The following is a 19,838-nucleotide window of genomic DNA, read 5'->3' as shown; positions in this document are numbered from 1 at the left end:
AATATACTTTAATATTCAATTATTGCTGACATAGGTGAAGTAAATGTGTCTAATGAAAACGCTGCTAAATATTTTTTCATTTATGCTGTGGCTTGAATAATAAAAAAAGATAGACAAACTGTATGATGATATAACGATAAATCGGCAATTTTAAATGCTTCAAAAACTGTAAATATATTTTCACAAAACCTATCAAATGTAGACCTAATTCATGCATGTTCAACCCTCTTCAGATTGAAATATATCGAATCAATATTAAGATTATTATTTTTGTCGGAATTTTTGTACTTCATGTATTTAGCTACTGATTTGAGAAAAAACAGAAAAGTGACCCGCGATATATACTAAAGCGGTGACATCTTAAGAACGTATCGAATCAATAATAAAATAATTATTTTTGTCGTAAATTTTTGTGCTTCATGTATTTAGCTACTGATTTGAAAAATCATAAAGTGACCAGCAATATACATGTGTACTAAAGTGGCGATGTCATAAGAACTACTGTCAAAGCCGCTGCTTCTAAAATATTTTGTGATAAAGATCTGTTTCCTTTCATATTATTCTTTCTGTTGATTCTGTTGATGCGTTTTACATATTTTGCAAACAAGTTGTAAAAAGAGACACGGAGTACCCCATCATCTTCACAACGGGAAATTTAAGACTAAAAATATCATTATCTTTATTTTATCAAATGAAAAAAAATGTTAGTTATTAGACCGAAAACACAAAATATCTATATTCTTCTTGTTTCATCGTAAAGGTGCTGAAAAAAACACAGGTAAAATTCCAGGTAAAATCTTTGACTGAAAGCAGACTATAATTGCTATCACAACACAATTCACACCTATTGTTCTATACCCAATTATCAAATGTGTGCAAAACGGGAACACACCGTTTAATTCATTAATTCAATATGTTATTCCTCTTTTCCAGAAAGTACATACAATGTATATTGTGTAACAATATCAAAATATTCATATTATACAACTAGCATGACATACATGAATTACCAACCCCTTTCAAAAACTATTCAATTTCATAACATATTTTATCGGAGCACTTGATCTCCTAATTAATTGTCGTTGTTAACTCTCATTTGTGGACGGACATGAATTATGCCCCACAACACCTCACATCATGAAATTCGTGTTCATCCGAATTAATTCAAACGTGATGATGAAATGGTTTCATCTATAAAACCCACAAACTCCACTCGTATTGCTCAACCGCTGGAGATGCATCGATGGATCAAAAGTGATGTCTACCGAAAACAATGCATCGCGACTGGAAATCACATTTTCCATTTTTATTTTACAATTTGCACAATTAAAAACAAGGTTTCAAATTAATTGGTATGATATTGACAACAAACTGCATCTATGTATATCCTTGGATGATTTTTACAAGTAGAACAAACAACTCCAACAGAATGAATAAACACTCTAAAAATGAATGTATAAACACTGAATTGAAAATAAAATATATGATCGTATAAATAAATGAATTACAAATTGAAATAAAGTTATATGATGAATGCTCGCGATTAGTTGCAATTACGTATGTATACATATGGGTAATAGCGCATATTTAGTAGTTGGCATGAATTTATATATCTAATTAAATCACAACAGTTGTGTTGTATTCATAGCTTTTATAGCAAATTATCCAAAATATATTCCACTTGTCAGAGAGAGAGAGAGAGAGAGAGAGAGAGAGAGAGAGAGAGAGAGAGAGAGAGAGAGAGAGACTTTATTGATAATGTATATGTAACACATGGTCGAAAATAATAAATCACCTGCTAAATACCTAATGTCAATTACTCAAGGAAATCTACGCACATTCATTGTTACGCATGGATGCGTGACACAGTCGAGAAGACTGTATATGAGTTTAAACCGTTGGGGGATACGTCACAGAAGGGTTGTGTCCTCGGTGTCTTTATAACCAGTAGACCATTCGATCCCAAGCACACGCAGGCGTGGATTTAAAGACTTTTTTCTTTCTTTATAAGAAAAAAAAGTAAAAGGCTAACGTTGTCCAAGACGCACCGTTTTCTTTCTGAAAGATGGATCGGCGATTCTGTTCGTTGATCGGTGTTGTGTTGTTTTTGATGGTCTTGGCGTGTGGATATGGACTGGAACTGGATCACCATGAGGACCATGTGGAAATGATGCTGGATCCATTTGATCGTGTGAAGGATTTACTGAAAATTCACAGCAAAGGCCTCACTTTGGCCGCTGTTAACAGTCTGGTTCAAAAACTGTTCTCTCGCATTCATTGCACACCCCCAACAAGTGTGCCAGCTGCTGGTGGGGGCAACCCTTGCACGCAGTCCCTGGTAAGTCTTTTCTTAATATACTTACGTCTAATAAAACATACAGTAAAAAGTAAAAAAAAGTATGCTTGCTGCCAAAAAAAAAAAAATTGTGTCAGTTGGAAAATGTGAACGGTTCAATAATTAGATTGCTTCATCCGACCCCAAATATTTGAACCATAAATGGCTTGCCATTAAACACGTCCCCCCGTGTGTGCTTTTAATCTCTAAAAGGCACATAATGTGAAGAAAAAATGTGTGAAGACGGGTGTGTAATCCCTTTATTGTGTAATTATAGAGTCCGTAGCATAAATAGCTAGTTTGAATGACCCCGACTAAACTTCAGGATTAATTCTATTCAACAATAATTCTAAACCCAAAACAAACAAATCTTTACAATATTCATTCAGTAATCAAAATGTGTACATGTTTTTCGATACGCAACGCTCTATTTTATTCATGGCTGTTTCTATAGATAATTCTGATTTTTTTCCCCTCTTAACCCATTAATTCAGTTGATATATTTTTGTGTTTATTTTGGAAATCAAAAGTGGCAATCTTTAGAATCATTTTAACAGGAGCTTGGACTTTAGTTAGTTGTGTCACACAGCAATGTGACGTAGACCTGTATATTTCATTGCTGGCACCTCAGCAATGGCTCTTTGAAATCAACATGATTTGTCTGGCTTTTGAGCTAAGACTACGCAATCGGTGCATATTTTGATTGAAACCATGTCATTTTTAACTTGCTTTGACTCAAGGAATTGATAGCTACGCCCCAGTGAAAGTCCAAGGTCTTGTTAAAATAGTTCTAGCTATATGACGCCTGATTTTCAATTCTACTTGTTACTTTAGAATGTGTTGTTGTGTTCATAAGACTTGTATTCACTGCCACCCGATATATGTTACATCAACAACACGCGATGACGATGACATCAATACGAACAGTATTCAACATGGCAGGTTCTTTCTAATCGATCAAAATATGATTGATGTTCCCCCGTATCATCAAATATTTGATTGACCAATTAAGACCTTTCCCCCATTAACATGGTTAGCAAAAAAAACAAAAAACAAAAAACAAAAACAAACTTAGAGATAACAAAAATCTTCAATAACTTCTTTTTGCGTTTTTGTTTTAAATATTGGAAGGAAAATTTACGTTTATTACATGCTGACCTAAAACTGTCCAATTTTACTATAATTCATCATCACGGCTAGCCTACTACGTAGATTTAACAGTTCTCGTTAATCCTAGGCGCCCTAGATTAAAAGTATTTTGAACTTATAATGAGAAGTGATGTCATATTTCTGTTATAATTTATTTGATTTAGGTTTTATTCTAGAACGGTGTACAATAGAGACATTTTGTGAACTAGGTTAGTGTCCCGTGTGTTGTAAGCTTTACCCCTAGGGGAAATGCAACAGGTTTAACAGACGTTTAATTGAGAGAAGAAAATAAAACCCACAACTAAATATCCTGTTTGGTTATGTGCATGAAATTAACAATATTTGATATGCGATGCTTCGTATTTTGCCGCTACCACGTATCACCAAAAAAAAAAAAAAAATGAAACAATGACTTTTTTTGCTTTATAGTTTGTCAGAATTATAATAGAAAAATGTTCAATAAGCTTTCAAATAAGCATTTGTTTACCGCAATTGCCCCCCCCCCCCCCAAAATGAATCATCAGTGTTGTCGATTCTGATTGCATGACGTCATTAATGGGACAGTGTCAAATCAAATGACTCCTACAGGCATCTGTCTATAAATATCGGTGGAGTCCCGGTGATGTCATTCGTGTTCAAATTGTTTCAGGTGTGTTACGAGGAAATGATACAGGCACGGTCCAATTCTTAACGAATCACTTTCATACACAAATTAATTAACATCCTGTGTTTTCTGCACGGACATAATCATTTTACTCACGGTTTTATGATATAAATAGTTACAGCTTGACATCTCGACCCCCCCCCCCATTTTCACCTGCACACACGCATATTTCTGACGTAGACTCATGTGGGGCAGGGGGTCAGTCATGGTCGTTCGTGCCGGACAATTTGTACCTCATCTGTCACGGAAGTGCTTTAGGCTGCACGATGTTATATATTTTGTTGTCTGAGAAAAAATGAATGTGTTTTGTGTCTCATACAATGTACATAGATTGACAATCGAAACAATTAAAGGATTGTTCGCGTAGTTGAATAACACTTCATTCACATTGACTCCTTTTAGCTTGTGTCATCCATCTAGGCCTTTGTTTAGAGTTCTCTATAGTGCAAAGTGTCTGGGTGAGACGTAGCTGTTGACATTCGAAAAGTCTTTCAATCCGAATCAAATATTTTTTATTGCTGAAATTGTATTGCATATGCACGGTATTTGCAATGTATTCAAACCAAAAAATACATGCAGCAAGCGTCTTATTTCTTTATGCTTTGAATACTGCTATTTTCAATTTGAGACTTCACGGAACTTGATATGGGGGTTTGGGAATAAAATAATCAAAAAGGACTAGATTTTAATTATTTTCCTATTTTCTACCTCAATAGGCGTTTCTCTTATATTAATCTATTCAGTAAGTGAAGTTACGCCCGATGTTTCAAATCATGTTTAATTTCCATCTAGAGGAACATTCATCATAGCTGAAAATATATTGAATATTTTCAGCTATATATAAAACAAACTTTGAAATCTGTTGTTTATGTTGCATAGACTTTCATTGATTCAAATCATTTTTAATTTCCATTCAGAGGAACATTCACCATAGCTGGAAATATATTGAATATACATAAAACACACTTTGAAATCTGTTGTTTATGTTGTGTAGACTTTTCGTTAAATAAAATAGATTTATTCAAATTAGGGACACGATAATACACTAAATGGTAAATGTATATCTTTTCGACATATTTGTGACATTGATGAATGCTGATCCAGCAGTCTTCCGTATTTTTGCTACATCACTGGGCCGGTTTTATGCCCTTTTACATTATTTAACCGTTTCACTATATATATTGCTTGACTGCTCAAATCCAATAGAATTAGGAGATCGGGTCATTTCTTTTATGTCCATAAAAGTTTATTTACTCAACAAAATTGATATCGCACATTCATACATGTACAATCTTTAAATAACGCCTTAGGCAGAAATGCCTTTTACAGTGTACTTTATACATGTCTTTGCAAATCGTCACCAGTTATATTGAGCATGTGTTTTTATTTTTGTGCAGATGACATGTTAGTTTTCGATATCTGCAAAATATGTTCAAATTAGCACAGATTATATAATGTGTACAAGTAGATAAGGCTTGAAAGGCTAGGTATGCGAGGATTAGCAAGATTAATAGAAAATGTATTGATCTGTAACATAGATTGGAATCTGTAGGCCATTTAAAGACAGTTTAGGTACGACAGTACTGGCTATTTGGAAAGATTGACCGACTTAATACACAAAGAACCATTTTAACAAGACCTTGGACTTTGGGTAGTTGTGTCAAACAGAAATGTGATGTAGGCCTGTCTATTTCATTGCTGGTCATTCAGCCTTGGCTGTTTGAAATCGACAGAATTTGTCTTGCTTTTGATCTAAAACTACGCAATCGGTGCATATTTCACTTGATACTGCGTCATTTTTAACTTGTTTTGACGCAAGAAATAGATATCTACGTCCTACCGAAAGTCCAAGGTCTTGTTTAAATGGTTCTAAGATCGACTCGACTCCATTTTGTTATCACCGGGGAAATTAAGGTGTTTCTATATATCCGGCGACAATAAAACTAAAATGCTTTAGATGGTAAAAAGCACTTTATTTGAACTTTAGGTCGGTATAGGTGATTTCTGGGAATCCAAAAACTACACCCGAACAATCCGAAACCTAATTCCTCTCTCCCGACAATAGTGTATAACACAATATAAATAAGAATTGAAAACAATAGAAATTAGCACTTAAGCACGAGTGACATATGTCATAGAGTAAAACTTCAATATGAGTGAGTCAATTAAATCAAAGGTGAGGGTAAGAGTTAATAAAATAATTAAGCAATTATAACTGAAGTGAATTATTGTCTTGTACAAAGGGAAAGGGCATATTTATGAATAAATAACAGTTACTCAAATTTCACTCCATGATAATTCCCTCGCGCTTCGAAAAATGAGACGTCCTCGTCTAGAAGATCATCGGAATGATTTGTAGGGAATGTGCGGTCTGTATCTCATCGTCGTTTGCTTAGGTCTTGGCCGGAATATGCAAAATATGTTCTACATTGCGGAGGTCCACAACTGCAACACGGCATTCTGGGCTGAACCATATTTAAAACGAACCTTTGTCGTCGGTCCCCACACCAGGAAAATATTCCTAGGATTCGAATGCAATAAATCGGTCGCTTAAAAGAACATATTAGCATAGTGGCAAAGAAATCCACACACGAAACACACAGAACGAGAACAAGTGTTCGCAGGGTGACGTCATCCCGCTCTTGTTACATGCTGGATGGAATCCAGGCGTAGAGTATGTCCGTGCAAGTCCTGGGATGTCCAAAACTCGAAAAGCAGCGACGTTGGTATATGGTCGTAAAAGGCGGTTAATTGAATCTTCTGCTCTTGGGTTGTATTATCGTCGTTTGTTGATGCTCTTGGAAACTCGCTCGGTTGCTGGTACGCAGGATCTAACTGCTACAAAGTATATGTAGCAGTCCCGGGTTGTGTCACGGTGTGAAATTCAATCTTTCGGACTATTTTTAATTATTGTGTAAATTATGTTTTTCGGACTTTGTGTTAATTGTTACAAAAACTTTTCATCTATTTCGACAACTGTTTTATAAACGTTATAAATTCCGCGCAGCATTAATCCCACCTGAGGCACAATCAGTGATGGACAGCTAATCTTTTAATTGACTTCTGTTTATGTTTATTGACACTTAAGCTTCTTTCATCATATTAATCCTTTTATGTACATGCTGCTAAAATGTCCCGAGTCACTCAATAGCTGTTTGATAATTGATTTACTTACATCTGTACTTCTTATGTTAATCCTTCATTGTGTTGTTCCATTGTTCATTATATATTATTCTGAATTGTAAATTATAGTCAGTTGGAATCAGACCTTCGGTGCTGATGCATACCAAACTCACGTAAAAGTATAGTTCATGTAAAATCTATATTAAAGTCGGAAAACTAAAACGCGTGTTGGCTTGTTGGAGGTTTTATGAGGCTGGGTCCAACAACAAGAGAAAAAGCTCACGGCTGGCCCAGTGTTAGTCCTGTACGGGAGAGAGCGCCCCGTAATACTTGGTGGAGAAACCTAAGGGTAACGACACCCGGGACTGCTACATATATTTTGTAGTAGTCAGATCCTGGACCTCTACAACAGTTTAGCGAGTTTCCCCAGATTAAGAGTCTACAGATGAAGAAGACGATTTAAACTAGATTCAACATGGAATATTCTTTCCGACCGCAGTGGAGACAGAAGAAGTTCAGCTTTCCCTCCTGTCAGCGTCCAGTGTGCGGAAGGTGTGGAAACGTGCATCCCAACGTTTTATGTTTCGCGTTCAACCAGAAGTGTTACCGATGTCACAGAATTGGACATTATTCCAGAATGTGTTTTACACAGATGAAGAAACCAACAAAATGTGTTGAAAAGGAAGCAGTTTTGGGTCGTAAAAAGACGCGAGACATGAAACGACTGTGCAAATATCTTGAAAACAAACGTACTTTGAGAGATTTGCCGTTTTATTCAATTCGTAACAATCAATTTCATTCTTTGTTTGATACCTCAAGTATTCTACGAACTGAGCTACACAACATTAAGATTCAGCTACGCAAGTCCGATCTACTTACGAAGAGTATGGCTGAAAATCTACAACGTGCTAAGTCTGAGAACGCAAGACTTCAAAGTGAAAATACGGATTTGAGAACAAAGCTCCAAGAAAACTCGAAACGTTCTGACATTGATATTTATGTGAAGAAAATACAAAAATTAGAAGCAGAGGCACACGGTGATAAAGTACTCATGGATTTAATGCAGAGGAAACTAAAAGATATCAGGAGTGAACATTCTCAATATGTAATGAAAATTCAGACAGAGGCTGACGACACAATCAAACAGCTGAGGGAACAAAACAACGCCCTGCTGCAGACCATTTATGTATTGGAATGTGATAACGAACATCTAGAGGCCGTGTTGCACGATAAACAACTTGACCGCCGATTTCAACCACACAGGCAGCAAAGAAGACAACAACGCGGTTACCGTCGATGATAAAAATTTAAAACACGAGGACGTGTTTTACGCGGACGCGAAGCATGTGTCACGGTGTGAAATTCAATCTTTCGGACTATTTTTAATTATTGTGTAAATTATGTTTTTCGGACTTTGTGTTAATTGTTACAAAAACTTTTCATCTATTTCGACAACTGTTTTATAAACGTTATAAATTCCGCGCAGCATTAATCCCACCTGAGGCACAATCAGTGATGGACAGCTAATCTTTTAATTGACTTCTGTTTATGTTTATTGACACTTAAGCTTCTTTCATCATATTAATCCTTTTATGTACATGCTGCTAAAATGTCCCGAGTCACTCAATAGCTGTTTGATAATTGATTTACTTACATCTGTACTTCTTATGTTAATCCTTCATTGTGTTGTTCCATTGTTCATTATATATTATTCTGAATTGTAAATTATAGTCAGTTGGAATCAGACCTTCGGTGCTGATGCATACCAAACTCACGTAAAAGTATAGTTCATGTAAAATCTATATTAAAGTCGGAAAACTAAAACGCGTGTTGGCTTGTTGGAGGTTTTATGAGGCTGGGTCCAACAACAAGAGAAAAAGCTCACGGCTGGCCCAGTGTTAGTCCTGTACGGGAGAGAGCGCCCCGTAATATTGTTATAAAAAAGTGCACTATTTCTATGAATAGTGTTAATATACCAAATGGTGTGTGTGTGTGTGTGTGTGTGTGTGTGTGTGTGTGTGTGTGTGTGTGTGTGTGTGTGTGTGTGTGTATATATATATATATATATATATATATATATATATATATATATATATATATATATATATATATATATATATATATATATATATATATATATATATATATATATATATAACCACACTTTATATTGATAATACTGCATACATTTGAATGAATGCATGATCAAATGTACGCAGATAGCATAAACAGGAGACTACACAAAACATCCAAACTTGTTATCTTGTTATTATAAGAAGTGAGGATGATCTTGTAAACATCGTTAATAAAGTATTTAAATTGTCAAGATGTTTTGGATCGTTGACATGTATACTTAGGTCCGATACACCCAAAGATTCACCAAGCAATTGATTTTTAACTCGAGTATTTTCTAATTATAATTTTGAGTTTGTTATTACTTTGGTATTAGGTCACAAATTAGTGATCTAATCAAATACTAATTCATATGTTTCATGTTAATCAATATGCAACAACAGGGATCACTGTGAATATATTTTTCGTTTTCGTCGTCGACCGAAATGTAAGCCAATGTTTATAAAATGTCGTTGTAACATGTCGTGAACTTGTGTTTAAAACACTTGGAATCTCGTGTTTTAAAACCTTATCGTTCTTTTTTTTTAAACAAAGAAACTTCTGTGTATTTTTATCGTAAACAAAGCTAACTCTGGCGATGCATGCTTCATGAAAAAAAAATAGACAATGCGTATTAAAACATCTGATATGTGTATAAATCTACTCTACTCTACATTGTCATTAATTTGCATAGAGGGAAATCATTGTACCGTATAGACATTTTTTGAAAGTATAAGAAACTAATCTGTTATTCAGAACAGGATCCTCTCCAAAAACTTTTTTAAATAAAGGTTTCACTACATCATAAAACTTCTTATCGATTTAGAATTTATTCTCAGACTCCCGCATTACTTTCGCTATAAATTGTTTGATGTTAACCATTTCAAAGGCTGATCAACAAATAGGTGATATAAGCACAATTAGAGATAGGGGGCGGTTAAAAATGGGGTTTCGGTAACCGAGAATGAAATTGTATAAAGTAGTTCATACTCGATAAATATACTATTTTATTGAGAGAAAAAAAACACGAAAAAAAAAACAACGTAAGCATTATGTCTGCTGTTGCTCTTTGTTGTCTGTGTGTTTGAATTGTCACGAAGAAAATAACCATAGTTACATAATTTAACAAGTACAACTTAAAGAATAAACATACAGAAAGAAAAAATTAACAATGCCAAGATATGAATTATTACACTTGAATATTTGCATTATCTAATTTTTCTGTGGTATTTTTTCAGTGTCTCTCCGGGAGTGAGATATTTGCTTACCTCGGCCTCCAGGAGACAGAGGAAATTCTGGAGTCCCATTTCGGCGACTTATCCAATCTTCTGTTGTACTATACGACGATCGCCAAAAACAGTTGCCAGCAGACTCCAACCATTAACTCCTCCTCACCCAAGACGTTCTACACCGGTGAGCTGACGAAATATTTCACTAGGGGTCAGCTAACATATGCCTCACTCACGATGAAGACGCTACAAGAAGCACTTGATGACCTTAATGACGTATACGAATCTGATGACGAAAGAGATGACGATCATGATGACGATCATTCAGATGAACATCATGATAATGATGATCACCATGATACCGATGATCATCATGATACAGATGATCACCATGACGACCACACAGATAGACCAAGCGACACAAGTACAGAAGAGTAGGTTCAATAATTTTTTAAGCAGCACAAAATAATTTTTTTTTTACAAACTCAACTCCACAAACCATAACGAGTAATTTTTGTACAGATCTATATACAATTTTTGTAAATTTGAAATCGAGAATTATCCATAGCACAAAACTGATAAATAAGCAAAATTCATTTACTTCAGCCATACTGACGACCATGGTCACGATCATGATGACGATGATCACATGACGACATCCTCCGTCACTGCCCATCATGATGACGATGACCATTCAAACGAGGACGATCACGACAGCCATGAACATGGTGATGACGATGATGATCACAAGACAGTCAACCTTCATCAGACAAAGGTGAGTATTGTAAAGAGAGAGAGAGAGAGAGAGAGAGAGAGAGAGAGAGAGAGAGAGAGAGAGAGAGAGAGAGAGAGAGACACTACAGACGTGAGAGAGAGAGAGAGAAGGAGAGAGAGAGACGCAGATAAAGAATGAATGAGAATGAATAAAAGAAGGCAACGAAAATGACAGATACAAGAGTGAAGAAGTCGAGTAAAAAATACAATAAGAATACACTGTATTACAATCATGATATTTAGTACACTATACTATGCTTCCTTTAAAAGTGTCTGAGCGCTGGGAGGCTATATGACGAGATGTACAAGGACCCCCTAGAGGACATGTTTGGTGATGAGCATGACTTGGAGGGACTGTCTCAACTCCTCCTCTTCCACATGCTCTCCGGTACGTCACTAACATTTATAATGTTTAACAGTTGATATTAATTTCCACATTATAATTATAAGTTTCCAAATACAATAAGAACCATTAGTACACTGTTTGTTGATAAAATTACATTGCATTATAATACAGGCGATAAAGTATCCCCTAACTGCCGAACTCTGCCCAGGAAAAATTACATGGAGAGTAGCCTTTTGCGATATGTCCATGCCAGCAACGACACGATTCGGAAAAAAGGTAAGTTTGTCCGCGGCATAGCAGTGCTAGTACATATATATAATGTTGACCCAGTTTGGGGCATTAGCATTTTTATTTTGCAAAAGACAAAACATAAAGATTAAAGATAAAGACGCTTAAAATATATCATTATAACATAAGCTATGGTATTTGAAATGTGAACACTTAATATTCAATGTTTATTTTCCAGATTTTGAAAATTTGATGACTGCTCTTGGTCTGGTGCAAACCGCCAAAGTAATGGAGGACAGTATGGACAGCCATGATGGACACGATCACCGCAGACGTAAGAGGGCGGTACCGGACAACGAGTCATATGTAAGGATATCAGTGGACATATTAGCTTATACAGTGTATGTATTTCTTTAGTTTAATTTCGTTTCAAAATATATGATAACGAATGTTTTGTGTTTTCAGCCAAACAAATGTTACAACGCGGACGAAATCCTGGCCATCTACAACGCTAGAAACACGGACACCTTGACCAAGAAGAATTTCTTAGAATTGTGTCCGTCCCTGATTTATCAGCAAGTGTCCAAGGCCTGTGCCCCACTTCCGCAGCAAGGATCAAAACCCAAGCTTACCTTAGATTCATCGGAAGGTCCGAATATTTCTATTTCGTTTGAAGAGTGGTCTTTTTGTATATTTTTTGTATTTCGATGGCATTTTATCATGAATTTCAATTTTATTTATTTATTTAATTTTCGTTTACCCTTTGCAGCATACGGATACGGGACCCTGGCCGTCTTCATAGTCTGCCTCTGCTCCATTGTGGCCGTTCTCTTTATTCCGTTTGCCAACACAATCTGTCTGAGGACTTTCGACTATGTGTTGGGGGTGTTTCTTGGCCTGGCCGTCGGAACACTGATCGCCGATTCTATTCTTCATCTGTTCCCGGCAGTAAGCTAGATTTTTTAAAAGGGTCCAAAAAAAAGCTCAACATTTTTACTACTATTTCTTTATGGCAATTAAATCAGAGATTTCACCCCCCAAAAAAAACGAAATGAATTTTTAATGTATCTCGATATTAAACGATAAGACACAATTTTAATGGAGGACTAATTTTACGACTCCACGGAAGAATAACTTTCAAATGACATTAATACTGACACCATTATTTTTTGACTGTTCAAAAGGTAATATAGCAAGTGCAGAAAATAAAACACGGCTTTGATTTCTTTTTTGTCTTGTCTAGGCGTTTGGATTACATGTCCACTCTGAGGATGAACATAACCACGCCCATGGCGATGGGGTAACCATGGAGCCCTATGTAGGGTATGGACTGGCAGCAATGGCTGGTAAGACTATTACCACATGCGCGGATCCAGAAAATTTTTCCGAGGGGGGTGGTCCGATGGTTATTTGAGTTTGCTGGGGGGGGGGGCTCCAAGGCATATTATTGGTAATTTTATAATGTAATTTGACTCCCTGAGCCCCCTTCTAGATCGGCATATGTATCATTTATAAGAACAACGAAGATTTATTTTAATAGTTTGAATTTTTGCGATGCTGTTTGTCAACTGCATCGATTCCTAAAACTCCCTCGTCACTTCACACATTCACAATATTCTGTGAAGATTTTTCATCGAAAAACAGTCGATGACAAACAAATGTGGCTATGTTCACTTTTCCATAAGAGGGAGTAATCTATAGCAAAAGAATTGCGTAATGAGTTCAGACTAAGTTCAAGATGTAAATTCCGTCTATAATGATGAATAACATGTTGTCCTCTAAATGTGATTGGTGAGATTGAGTACGGTAAACAGACTTGTTTTCTCCTCTTTTAATATTATTACGACAGGGAATTCTACACCTTAACATGTTTGTTTTGGTTTTGTGTCAAATTTATAATATGTTTTGTCAACAGCTTTTATAGTTGTACTTAAACAGTTAAACCTTTAAAGCTTTAAAGAAAAATCTCATGACGGTATATATATACATGACTGTTTTGAAAAAAGAATCACCGTGTCGCAAATAAAATGAGAAGTTATTTGCAAATTGCTGGAGTTTTTTTTTTTTTGGAAAGCACCGATTTACCCCGAACGACTGATGGATTGATTTTCACGCTTCTTTACTTGACATGAAAACGTAGCTTTGGCAGATAAAGAATCACTTTAATTATGTCGTTGTTATCCCATAGACATGTTGTGTTTTCCCCCAAAAAATCCCCCGCTGTAATGGATCCGTGTTACTTCGTGAAGTCAAATTGCTGTTTCTGACAGCAACCATTAAGAAAAAAAGAAAAAATTCATGTTATCTTTGTTGCCAATGTTTGTTCAATACAGGGAGAAAGGGCAATCGGTTTTTGGGACGCAATTCGCTATTCGCAATTCAAAATTGAACTGCACTCTAGAACGCAGTTCGCAATTCAAAATTTTTAATTCATATTTGGGGCCCTGGGGTAGGGGCCCTCGATGTTTCCGACCCCGATGTTTAAAACCCCATTTTAATGAATAGTGTTCTATAAGTGAGGACCCGAATCTTAAAAACAAACTAGAGATGACCTCTTCACCATATTTTGACAGTGGTAGTGGTATACCACAAGTAGATGGCGCTGAAAACTTCAGCCCCAGAGTAGATGTTTCTGAGCCCAATGATAAAATCCCATTATTATGAATAATGTATTTTTAGGGCACCTTATTTGAAAAACTGGAGATGACCACATCACCATTTTTCACGATGGAAGTGGTATACCACTAGTAGATGAAAAATCAATTTTGAATTGTGAACTGTTTATTCGAATTTTATTCAAAGTATAAATACATGCCAGTGTATATAAAAGAGCTGCTGTCTGTAAACAACTGAGCTGTAATCTAATTAAAACACAAGTGAATGCATCTTGGGTTATAATTCAAAGATTTCTTGTATGTGCAATTTAAAGAAGAGTTGTCCATTACCGCGTGTGGTCGCCAGCTAAACTCTCCAGATACATGTATAACCTTGAAATCAAGCTCCAATTTCATATGTTCAATGGTGGCAGTCTGGTTATTAAAGTCAAAGGCGCAAGTTGAAATGGGTACACGGTTCACGATTAGCCTATTGAAATCCTTTCAATCTTTATGGCTGTAGAATGGTGCAGTTCGGTTGTCCCTTTCTCATTTCTGTTTATTGTATAGAAAAACAGTCGACCTACAGTAGACATTGTTGGAAGATGAAAAAGATAACCCCAATTCACATTTTTCTTCTGAACATTTCACATACGACCAGTCTTGCATGCACTTACTGACCGCGGCAGCCAACTCATTGAAAGTTTCACGTTTTCATGAATATTTATTAGTCCCCTACCAGTGAAACCCGCGAGAGGGGGTGGGTGGGCTTAATTAATGTCTTTATCGTGGCTTGTCATTTTGTCCCCATTTCTTTCGTTGTGGTACTGGAGAATTGATTTGAGAATCATCACTGGTCTTAATTCGCAAATAAAAAGCGAAACTCTTTGGTATTTAGAATTAATTGTATCAACACGAAGTACATATTATAAATAACAACTTGCCCCATGCACATTGGTTCCAACAATAAATTTCACCACAAGCAATACATATAGCTGATAGAAGTTACATTGACCCATGTTTGTGACCTCATATTGTAGGTCACTAGTACTCTTCCTACTTAGATTAATAATGCGGTGTATCTGTACCATATTGGAATGCATCTTCCATGTAACTTTTTAACATTTTTGTATAGGATGCGTATCATCTAATTCTCTGCTTTGCCTTTCTAGGTATTTACGCCTTTTACTTCATGGAGATGTGCTTCAATCTGTTCAGTAAGTCCAATGACGCCGACGATGACCATGGCCACTCACATCTTCCAAGTCTGGACAAGATGGAACTGCACAGTGGTGTAAGTCTCTCTCTCTCTCTCTCTCTCTCTCTCTCTCTCTCTCTCTCTCTCTCTCTCTCATGTATTGAGTTATTAAACTTTAGTAACTTAATAACTTGAAAATTACTGATGAATATTCATATATTCAAATAGATGAAAAATGGAAAAACTACATCACGCTCCGAGTTATATGAAGTACAAAGTAATGCGGATTCGGAAAGTCCCAAAATTAGTACAGGTAAGATCTATAACAGGTATTATATAAACAGGTATATATGGAATCACTAATACGGGTAAGAACTTTTCTTCTCATCTAATAAATACAATTCCATGCGCGAGGAATGAACATTTGGTAAATTTTTAATGGTTCGCAAAACACAGAGATATGTATGCCAATACAGAAACAAAAAATGTTCAAATTCATTACAGTGGAACATCTGTCTTTGTATGACAGGTACATACTGTCAAAAAATCAGGATCATTGAAACATTTGCTAAAATTATAAAAAATAAAATTTTAAAATCCCAAATATTTTTTATAAAAATCGGTTTCCATTAAAATTTCTTTCAAAAGTTGAAGCTTTCTGATTATTGGAGTCCCGATCAATGGCGCTCATATGATTTACACTAGCAAAAGATTTTACGGTAGTTGTTATATTACAGCAAGTTCCCGATCCCTGATATTCATGGTACTGCTTGGAGACGCCCTCCACAACTTCGCCGACGGTCTGGCGATAGGAGCAGCCTTTACTGAGAGCGCGTCTGTGGGAATCGCCACAACCATCACTGTTTTCTGTCACGAACTCCCACACGAGTTAGGTAATAAACACTAGATTTATTCTTAAACTTGTCGTATGGGAAACATTTGAAATTTATTTCGAAATACGTTCATTTGTTTAGTTTATATATACATGTATATATGAAAAAACCAACGATTTTTAGCGTACAAAAGTTCGCAACTTCAATCACAAAATCGAACTTCTTTCATGTTGCAATATTGTTGTCCCTTTGACCACTTCACAATCTACTTTTACCTCAGTAGTAATATTAAATTTTTGTTTGAAGTAAAATAGACCAGAAGGACATATAGTTTACGCATTATCACCCGATGTTTTCTTCTTTGCCAAAATAGCCAACTACATGAGTTTACGGTCTTTTTTTTTCTTGCAGGTGACTACGCCATATTGGTCTCCAGTGGACTGTCCAGAGGGAGGGCTCTACTGTTTAATTTCTTATCTTCCCTGACCGCCTTCATTGGTCTATACATAGGGATTTCTGTGTCAACAGACGACACTGTTAGACAGTGGATTTTTGCCATCACCGCTGGGCTCTTCCTGTATATTGCCTTGGCTGATATGGTAAGTCAATAAATGTCAATTTTATAACTGTCTGAAATGCAAATGTACCATCAAACTTCACGGAAAGAAACACGCCTTTTATTTTTTGTTTTTGATAATCAGTATAAAACCAAGTCGAACAACATCTTGGTCACCTATTTCGGTGCGTCATTAAAAATTGAAACCCTATGACGATATATGGATGCAGATTTTTTTTAATGGACGGTGGAGCGCAGACGATATTGAATCGTTATTATAAGAATATATAATTCGAACAAATTTTATTGGATAATGTTTTTATTCGAAAGGGTAAAGGGATCGAGGGATAGTGTTGGTTTTTATTTAGTTAGGGTCGGGGTTAGTTTTGGGTGAACCGTTTGGAGAGAGGTGTAAGTAAATATAAAGTTACCAAAGAGTGAAGAGCATCCATGCGTAACTTTCTAACCCGCTGGCGCCTCAATTTGGCGTCATTTGAAGTTATTGGTTATATAGTACTAAATCGATACGTACTGTTAAAACAGGCTAAGACACTGGAAAATGTAAATATAATAGCGTAATCGAAACCTATTTGTACAATTAGAGTTCGTTTATGGAAATAAAAACAAATTCAATATTGCTTGTTAAACACTTACTTAAACTTGTTTTGCTGCATCCTTACGAGGGTCAATCAAAAAATACGAAGACTTTTGTCATAGCTATGTTACTTAACGTCATATCATTACTAAATTTGGTAGACATAATTTAACAATTGTTTCAAACAATTTGCAAGAAAAAAAGTTAATAAATTCCTTTATTTCTAAGAATTATTTAGAATCTAATCCTGCAAAAACGAGGTCACGGCGCACGGTCAAAATTTGTGTTATGTCAACAATAAACCATATAATGTTGAAAGTAATATCTCTATAAATTGGGCTTAAAACCAAATAATATTAAAACCTCGAATTAAGTTTTGTCTTGGTATTCTATGTTCCAAATAATGACGGGAAATATTGTTTTGTCGAACAGATATTAGTAACTAAAGACAGATAGTCCTCTTTAGAATTGACTAAAAACATCGACGTCGCCGGACGTCACGGCGCAACGAGAGGTACAAACAAAATGGATTTAACCCAGGAAAAAGCCGACACAAGCTGTAAAAATGCTCAATGGTGCAAAAAATAACACAACAATTATTTGCAAGTTTGTATTTAACTGTAATAAATTTTGTGGGGGTGGTGGTAATTGTATTTTGAATATAAAACAGTCCGAAAGAGAGTAGAATATCTGTAAATATTTGGTCAAAAAATAAGTAACGTCAACCGACGTTCAGGGTTATTGTTACTGTAAACCAAGAGATAGAAAATGAAAACGTTGAAGAACTAACTTATGATTCTCGAACAAATGTGTGCAAATAAGATGTTAAGTGGTTCAGAGCAATTTTAAATTGTAAGGAGAAAGGCACAAGAGACTAAGCGTGATATAAAGATGGGGTTTATCTATAAACTGTGTGTGTTTAATCTTGACGTCATGTTTTGAACGTTACCGTGCGCCGTGGTGAAAAAACATGTTGTTTTTAAAAAGGGGTAACAAAAATACCGTTTCATCAAATGGACTAAAACTTCGCATATCAATAACATAAGTGTTGGTGCACAGATTAATCTGTTAAATATGACTTTCATGAAAAATATATGCTATACAGCCACATTGTCTTCGTATTTTTTGATTGACCCTCGTATATGTTGCAACTTTAGAAAAAAAACTTCATGTACATGTACCAACCTGTATACTGAAAAATGCCAATATGCCAGTATGATGGTTCAACTCTTTTTTTTATTAAAATGGTTTTTTTTGCTCTGTTTTAGATGCCACATCTGACAAAAGTGAAGGGACCACATGGGAAAAGACTGCTAATGATTATATGTAACAACATTGGAATCTTTGTGGGTGTTCTCATTTTAGTTCTGTTGTCTTTATTTGAGTCAAAAATCAAAGTATGAACAAATTTCACAGTGCGATTCAAGTGCAATTTTTAATTTTCCATAAATCGTCATTTTTATGTGCAATTATTCGGTAATTTTGATATGAATTTTTTTTTTTTGAAATGACTTCTTTTGTATCTTCATTTTTTATGCAGAATGTCATCAAAATGTGTTTTTTTTTTCTTTTTTCAAAACTTGTATTTTAGATGTGATGTTATTCAATATGCAATGTTTGCAGAATGTACATAATTCATAAAAACGCTATGTATAGAGACATAACAAACAGCTTACGTCATTGTGACAATGGCTGAACTAATTCATGTTACCTGATACATAAAAAGATGTTTTATATACTGTACATATCTTCAACTGTTCTGTGATATACCGGTTTTAATGTTTTATATTTATCAATACAACGATGATGATGTATCTATCTCTTTGCGTTTTGTTTGTCTTTTTATCAGACAATTAAAAATACTACATCGTACTATGTATCTTAATCACGCTTTGCTGACAGTCTATCGAAGATATCTATAAAAAAAAAAATCAAACTTTGAGAACGTTTTAGACCAAAAAAACCCAAACAAACCATATTTCGAGACTTTTTTTTAATTAAATGAAATCTACAATATTGAATTTGAGTTTGATAATGCGTTTAATTCTCAAATATGATTTCCTCCCAAGATTAAAATCTTGGTATGCCATGTGCCTTAATTT

General features: G+C 35.4%; 1 protein-coding gene across 1 annotated transcript; it reads left to right on the top strand.

Moving 5' to 3' along the window:
• The first annotated feature begins 1,892 nt into the window (after positions 1-1,892).
• Positions 1,893-19,556, top strand: LOC105338187 (zinc transporter ZIP4). Its single transcript, XM_011443186.4, has 14 exons — positions 1,893-2,338; positions 10,622-11,046; positions 11,219-11,387; positions 11,657-11,774; positions 11,904-12,008; positions 12,199-12,326; positions 12,426-12,609; positions 12,730-12,908; positions 13,204-13,306; positions 15,727-15,848; positions 15,981-16,065; positions 16,490-16,645; positions 16,997-17,184; positions 19,005-19,556. Exons 1-14 carry the CDS (start codon positions 2,066-2,068, stop codon positions 19,137-19,139), a joined length of 2,370 nt encoding a protein of 789 aa, XP_011441488.3. The 5' UTR covers positions 1,893-2,065; the 3' UTR covers positions 19,140-19,556.
• The last annotated feature ends 282 nt before the right edge of the window (positions 19,557-19,838 follow it).

The sequence above is a fragment of the Magallana gigas genome, chromosome 5 (genome assembly GCF_963853765.1).
Source record: "Magallana gigas chromosome 5, xbMagGiga1.1, whole genome shotgun sequence".
Lineage (NCBI taxonomy): Eukaryota > Metazoa > Mollusca > Bivalvia > Ostreida > Ostreidae > Magallana > Magallana gigas.
This window is presented reverse-complemented; position numbering and strand designations above follow the sequence as displayed.

Bases quoted from the DNA above. Each gene is read 5' to 3' on its own strand.
- LOC105338187 (XM_011443186.4), top strand. From the start codon at position 2,066: ATGGATCGGCGATTCTGTTCGTTGATCGGTGTTGTGTTGTTTTTGATG. The intron at 11,775-11,903 runs GTACGTCACTAA...ATTATAATACAG, and splicing joins CCTCTTCCACATGCTCTCCG to GCGATAAAGTATCCCCTAAC. The intron at 17,185-19,004 runs GTAAGTCAATAA...GCTCTGTTTTAG, and splicing joins ATATTGCCTTGGCTGATATG to ATGCCACATCTGACAAAAGT.